The 7,438-nt window shown below is 56.6% G+C and overlaps 1 protein-coding gene across 1 annotated transcript in view; it reads left to right on the plus strand.

Moving 5' to 3' along the window:
• The first annotated feature begins 5,372 nt into the window (after nucleotides 1–5,372).
• Nucleotides 5,373–7,438, plus strand: part of MNT (MAX network transcriptional repressor) — a 14,692-nt gene continuing 12,626 nt past the window's right edge. The window contains exon 1 of the mRNA XM_008058205.2: nucleotides 5,373–5,822. Coding sequence (XP_008056396.1) covers nucleotides 5,750–5,822 — 73 coding nt within the window. The 5' untranslated portion in view covers nucleotides 5,373–5,749. The remainder of the gene's footprint in view (nucleotides 5,823–7,438) is intronic.

Raw genomic sequence — 7,438 nt, forward strand, 5'->3', positions numbered from 1 at the left:
TTTTTTTTTTTTTTTTTAGTTGGAGTCTCACTCTATCATCCAGGCTGCAGTGCAGTGGCATGCTCACAGCCACCGCAGCCGCAACCTGCTGGGCCCAGGTAATCCTTCTGCCTCAGCCTTCCAAGTAGCCAGAACCACAGGCATGTGCCACCATGCTCGGTTAATTTTTGGATTTATTGTAGAGACAAGGTCTCGCTATGTTGCTCAAGCTAGTCTTGAACCCGAACCCTTGAGCTCAGGCAATCCTCTCACCTCCGCCTCCCAAAATGGTGGGATTACAGGCATGAGCCACTGTGCCCAGCCCCTCTGGTATACTTTAAATCATCTCTAGATTACTTATACCTAGCACAATGTAAATTCTATGTAAATAGCTGTGCTGTATTAGTTTTTAAACTTGTATTATTTTTTTCTTTTTGAGTTGGAGTCTCACTCTGTCGCCCAGACTGGAGTGCAGTGACCACTCCCGGCCACCGCAGCCTCGACCTGCTGGGCTTCAGCGATCCTTCCGCCTCAGCCTTCCGAGTAGCCAGAATTATAGGCATGCGCTACCACGCCCGGCTGATTTTTTGAGTTATTGTGGAGATGAGGTCTCGCTGCCCAGGCGGGTCTCGAACCCGCGGGCTCAGGCAGTCCATTCACCTCAGCCTCCCAAAGGCACGGGATTACAGGCTGAGCCACCGAGCCCGTCTTATTATTTTTTACTGTGGGGTTTTTTTCCTGAATTTTTTTTTTTTTTTTTGCGTTGGAGTCTCTCACTCTGTCACCCAGGTTGCAGTGCAGTGGCACACTCACGGCGACCCCACCGTCGACCTGCTGGGCTTAGACGATCCTTCCACCTCAGCCTTCCAAGTAGCCAGAACTATAGGCATGTGCTACCACGTCCCGGCTAATTTTTTGATTTATTGTAGAGACAAGGTCTCGCCAAGTTGATCTTGAACCCACGGGCTCAGGCAGTCCACTCACCTCGGCCTCCCAAAGTGCCGGGGCTACAGGCTGAGCTACCGAGCCCAACCTTCCCTGAATATTTGCTGTCCACAGTTGGTTGAACCCATGGGTGCAAAACTCATGAATACAGACGGCTGACTATACCTTCTAAAATAAGTAATCAGTGCCCCCTGGGTCTTTGTGTAGTCATATTTCTCTCGTGCTGCATCCAGCAAGGTAAGAGAGAGGAGACGAGCCATTTCCAGGTATTGCTATGGAGGTGAGTTCTGCTTGTGATCTTTTACCCCACTCTGGCTTTCCAAAGGTCGCCTGGCCTGGGCTCCAAAGATTCTTGGCCCAGGCCAGGCGTGGTGGTTCATGCCGGTAATCCCAGCAGTTTGGGAGGCCAAGGTAAAAGGATTGCCTGAGCCCATGGGTTCGAGACCAGACTGGGCAACTTGGTGAGGCCTCAGCTCTACAATAAATCAAAAAATTAACCGGGTGTGGTGGTGCACACCTGTAGTTCCAGCTACTTGGAAGGCTGAGGTGGAAGGATCACCTGAGCCCAGCAGGTCGAGGCTGCAGTGTCCATGAACATGCCACTGCACTCCAGCCTGAGTGACAAGATTGAGACTCCAACTCAAAAAACAACAACAAAAAACAAGATTTCTGGCACATGTCAGGCATACAATAAATGTTATCACATGGATGTCATCAGGTGCATCCCTGAGTGTACTAGTCTTCTTTTCTTTCCTCCTTATCCCACAGTTGACTTTCTCCCTTTGGTCTTGTTTTAACGATGACAGGTGAAAAGCTCCTAAAACCACTTGCAGAAGATGAGAAGTCAGGCCCAAATGTTTGGGACATCTTGGGGAATCTGGTGTAAATATCTATCTGTACTTTTGGCTTTGCTTCTTTTCCCTCATCTTATGACTTAGGCTTTGTAAGGATCAGGGAGCAGAGTTGTACATCTAGTACTTTGTTGGGGTGAGCGTGGGGCGGCTAGGGAGACACTCTTCCCAGGAATGTCTCTGGCTCAGCATGTTAAACAGTCAGGGGACACAGTGGAATCTGGGCATTGGGGTACATGAGACTGGAGGAGGAAGACTGCACATTGCAATCCTCTCATGAGAAAAAGGGCATGGTGAGGCTGACCCAGGTTTTCTCCTGCACCGAAGGTTACTAAGCCCCTAGAAGCTGTAAAGAGACTTTAGGGACACCTTTGGGGAAATGGCTGACCTTTGGATCATTCGTCAAACCTCCAATCCTTTCTGCTGAAACCAAAAAGACTTAATTTTTCTCTTGAGGGAATATAATTGCCAGTTTCTACACTGGCCCCCTTGGAACAGGAAGCTGGACTAATATGTGAAACAGTCCTCCTATTCATCCTCCTCTTATGTCCCCCTGCCCTGTTTATAGGTGTCTTCTCCCCCCCCCCCCCGGGTCCTTTCCCCAACTGGGAAACCTTGGTTGATGAGAAATTCTTTTTGGCCACTTCCAGGCTCCTGTAGGCAACAGTAGGCCCAGGAACAGCCTCCTTTCTAAACCCTTGCTTTTGCCTAACATCCCCTGGCTGCTGTCCCCATGTGACCCAAATAAACAGATGATCATGTGAAGCCAGTAAGGCTGTTTGTTTTAAATAGCAAGCATCTCCACTAAGCCCTGGAGCAGATGGGGTATTGGGGGCAAGGGAGAGCCCGGCATTCAAGTCTGTGTTTGCCCCACTCTTATCTCCTGCCTCCGCACCTCTGGAGGAAAGGTGTCTTCAGAATGCTCCTTTTCAGAGAGGTGCCTGGTTGAGCTGACCAGTGAGAAGAAGAGTAAGAAAGATTGGACTTTAGTCTCTAGCAGGGACTCCAGGGTTGTATGAGCGCCCTGACCACATGAGGGCAGCAGGAAGAGATGGCTGGATGTAGTGCTCGACACACTGCATTGCTGACCCCTCACCAAATAACTTGGTCAACAGCATTATCTCAGGTCTCTATTATGTACAGATGCTCCTCAACTTACAGTGGGTTTAACTAGACATGGCCCCATCCTCCACTGAGGAGCATATTGAATGAGTGTCACTTTCACACCATCATAAAGTCAAAAATCATAAGTCGAGCCATCATAACAGTATACAGGGACCGTCTGTATACTGTTTAAGGTCCCCTCCCCCCCACTCACTGCCTGTATATTGCCTTTAAATGTCCCATTTTCCTAGTTGTGCAGAGCGCGCCAGGTCCAACCATACTAATAGCAGATGGCAGACACTTGAAGCCATGTCAGGGTTAGCACAGATCTAGCCCTCCCAGAAAGACGATTCTCATCCGCTGTAGAAGAACTGGGCTTTTGTGTTCTAATCCACCTTTGCTCCTGCTTCACCTTAAGCAAAGTCTGGCACCTGGTCATTTACGTGTCTGGTGGTCTCTCCATGCTCAGCTCCAGATGCTGGGGCGTTACATGTGAAAAGATCACAGCCCCCTGTAGACTGGCAACAACAACCCCCTTCCTCCTGTTCATGAGGTTCTTCACTTCCAGGATCTGAGCAGATGTTCTTTCCCTAGTATGCGTTGTGATGCCCTCAAAGGAAAGGAGCAAACCTTAATTTATGCTCGTTTTCTGTGCTCCTAGCTCTCCCAAATTAGACCCCAAAATAGGAACCTTTGCTTGTGAGGTCGCCATGTGGATGGCTTGGATGGGCAGGGTGGCCTGCCTCAGCCATCCTTATAAAGGCTTGCTTTCTGGTTCTGCGTGATGGTGAAGCCCAGGCTGCAGAGCCCTCTACCCACTGGTATTGGGTGCCCTACTCTTGGACTGGATAGCCAAAAACGTTGGGGCCAGAACGGAGGGTCTTACACTTAGCACTGGCACAGCAGAACTCGTCATGTTCCAGGGTGGCCCAAGTATGCCTTCAGCCGACCTGTGTCTTTGAGTACCATGTACCAGTGGGGTTTGTGCGGCCTCCACCGAAGAGGCGGCAGTTGGGTTTCAGGTGATGGGGATTTTTGTTGCCCCAATCACAGTGTGTTAAGTGGTCAGAGCTCTTCCGATGCCCACAGTTTAATATTCTTCCCCGGCTTCTTTCTAGTCAGCGGCCCTGCCTCAGAACTGGTTTCTAAGAGTCGCCTGTGGGGTCAGAGATAAGTAAAATCTTCTCCCCACGGGACGAAGAGCAGGTGGAATACGGAATGACCTTAGCCTAGTCCTTTCCCGTCTCGGCTTCAGTTTCCTCATTTGTAAAGTGAGAGAAGTTGGAACAAGCTGGTCACAAAGGGCTAACTTCCTGACTGCACCCAAGGCGCTCCCAAACACCAGCGCCAGGAAGAAGCGGGCGGGCGAGCGGGGGTCCCCGCCCTCCGGGCGAGCGCGGTTAAAGCCAGACGCAACGACCCCGCCTCCGCGCCGCGCCCGCTGACTCGGTCGCCTAGCGGCTGAGAGGGCCGGGCTTCCGCCCTCCACGTTGTTGTTCCCGATTTGGGCCACGCCCCCTTGGCCTGGGCTGTGGGTGCTTCGTCTGAGCCGCCCGGGCCCGGGCCCAGAGCAAAGGGTGGCCTCTGGGGTGGCACAGTTGGAGTCTCCACCCACATCAGAAACGCGTGGACAAAGGCACGAATTTGATGGAAGGAAAGATAAAGACTTGGCTTTAAGTGGAGGGTGGTGAAAGTAAGGGGCACGACTGCGGGATTCCCCTTACGGCGTCGCATCCTACATTCACCCAGTAGCCCCATCGGATGGCACCCGCGAATGTGACCCTGCAGTTGCTGGCCCTTTAAACGGAAGGCTGGCGGCGCGGGGTGTCCATGTGGAGCTGCTCCATGCCGTGTTGTCCTGCCCGCCCATTGGCCCGCGGCCCGGTGACGTCGCCTAATAGGATGCGAACGCACTGCGGGGGGAGGAACGGAGAGAAAGCGCGGACCGGATCGCCACTCCGCTCCCTCTGCCTGTTCTCTGACAGTCTCCAGCCGCCGTCAGCCCCGCCTAGGGGCGGATCCCGGGGGAATTGCGACAACCGGGTGGTTGCGAGATTGAGGTCGCGTGTGGGTGGCGAGCGGAGACCCAAGGGTCAGGCCAGTCTCTGCCATCCTAAGATTTCCCTGACCTGAAATATCCTTATTTGAGCTATCTTACGTCTTACATTTTCCACCCTTCCCGCTCTCCAGCGGGACAGATTTGGTCGTGAATGACCCAGACTCGCAGTCCTTGCTCAACTTGTGGCTTGCGATCGGGGCGGAGCGAGCCGGGAGACCGGAAACACGGCGCGCAAACCTGGCTGGATCTTCTCCCACCCCCAGTCCAGGCCACGTGTGCGCGCGCCGTCTGTAGTGGGCGGGACCAGCCCGCGCGCGATCCCGCCCCACCCTTCATGAGACGCCGCGGCCCTGCGGGCGGGGGCTCCGGTCCGGGCTTTGGCTGCGGCCCCGGTGTAGTAGCGGGGGCGGCGGCCGGGGGCAGCGCGGCTCCTTCCCTTGTTGTGTGTGTCGGTGCCTCCTCGCCATCTTGTTGCAAAGCCCTTTCTTGTCGGCGGGACTCCCGGGGGCCGCGGGGCGGGAGGCATCAGAAGGGAGGAAGAGAGGGAGGGGAAGAAGGAAAGCAGTGCCGCCCTTTTTTTTTTTGCATCACATATTTTAAAATTTGCAGATTTATATTTTGCAAATATTCGGAGGGACATTGATTTTTCTCCCCGTGCTCCCCTGTTCTTCCCTGCGGAGTGCGCTGCGCCGCCCAGCCCTGTCGCCCCCCGGAGGTGATCCCTCCCTCCTGCCTGCCCGCCAGCCTGCCCTGTGCCTGGCTCGCGGGCCGCAGCCTCGGCCCCGGCGCGCCCCCGGCAGCTCTCGGCGCGATGAGCATAGAGACGCTACTGGAGGCGGCCCGCTTCCTGGAATGGCAAGCGCAGCAACAACAGAGAGCACGTGGTGAGCGGCCGGGCTGGGCCCCTGGGGCACCGGGGAAGGGGAAGCGAGTGACCCCAGTCCCCGAACCCACGCGAAACCGCGGGCAGGCTCCCCTTCCCGGGAGGCCTGCGAACCCGGGCAACGCACAGTTCCCTGCAAAGAGCCCCCGCCCGGGGAGGAGTGATGTGGGCAGTGAAATTAATTAATGATTTCATTAACATGCAGCGAGGGACATGGCTCCTGCGGGCGCCACCCCAGCTGCCAGGCACCCCTGTGCACCTTTCGTGGGGTCTCCTTTGGCGGGGGCCGCTGGAGCCCTCCGTGGGTAGCGCTGAGGATGTGTGAGCCGGGGGGTGGGGTGAGCACTGGTGTTGCGTGGGGGTGGCAGGCCCGCGTGTGCGTGCGTGTGTGCACGGGGGCTGTGTGATGTGAGCCCCGGCAGAGCAGATGAACGGACGTGTACACGGGCGTGTGTGTAGCACACGAGTGGGCGTGTGTGTAACGGAGTGGGGGTGGGGATTACTCTACGCGGAACAGCTCTCCGGCTTCCCTGGCCCTGTGGGGAGGGTGCGGGGGGCGCTCCCGGCAGATCTACGCGCCGCTTGGGGCGGAGGCGGCCTTTGCAGAATGAAATGACATCGCGTGTCTTATGATCCTGGCCAGCCCCGCCTGACCCCGCCTCCCAGAGCTGGGCTGGGTCGCGCGTCAGGGGTTTGGGTGAGAATCGGGCTCACGGGGTGGCTGCGAAACGGCTCGCGGGTCGCTGGGGGCAGCCCCCGTGCCCCCGTCGCTACGACCTGCTTTAGCCAGTGTGGAATGTGGCGTGTCTGCGCGTTCCAAACCCGCTCTCGCCTGGAATGTTGCGTGTGCCTGCGTTCCAAGCCCGTTGGTTACACCGGGTGGTGACGTGGACGGACTCCGCCCCCGACCACGTGCACCGGGGACACTCCCGCTGGGGACGGCGCGGCCGGGCCCCTCCTCGCCGCCTCGCGCTCGGCCGGGGGCGGGGCCTGGGCGGGGCTGGCGAGGGGCCTTGCGCCGGGTTGGGCCCCGGCCTGGCCTCTGGGCATCTCCCTGGGAGAGCCTTTGCCCTGCGGAGGAGGAGTGAGCTCACCTGTCGGTTTTCGCCCCGAACCTCTTGTGTTTGATCCTGAGGCGAGGGAAACCCTCAGAATCTCAGGGCGAAAGCCATTCGGAGCTTCTGTCTTCCCTCTGGTTCCTCCCCCCCGCCCCGAAACGTTCTTACCGGCCTCCCCTACCCGCCCCCCGGCAACATTGGGGCCACACTGGAATGAGCCAGGCTGAGAAGAGGCAAACTTTGGCGCTCCCCAGAAAGAGAGAAGAGACTAATGCCTCCCATCCCCACGGGTCCTTGTTGGTGGTCGCTAGCTGCAGAAATAGGGGTTGGGGGGAAAGACCCTTTTGCAGAGTGCTTGCGAGGGCTTCAGCCCTGGAACGTTGTGCATGCAGTTCCCGAGAACTCCTGTGCTCTTCCAGCCCCCCAGAGCCCCTCGGCAGGGTTGGTTGTGGTGGAAAGAGGGCTTCGCCCTCCTTTCCTTTCTCTCTGCCTATTGTTGCTTCGATGATGAGTCATGCTGGAGGTAGTAGCGTGTGTTGTGTGCGCGCGCGCCGTGTGC

The sequence above is a fragment of the Carlito syrichta genome, unplaced genomic scaffold (genome assembly GCF_000164805.1).
Source record: "Carlito syrichta isolate Samal-C Ts95f unplaced genomic scaffold, Tarsius_syrichta-2.0.1 Scaffold303247, whole genome shotgun sequence".
NCBI lineage: Eukaryota > Metazoa > Chordata > Mammalia > Primates > Tarsiidae > Carlito > Carlito syrichta.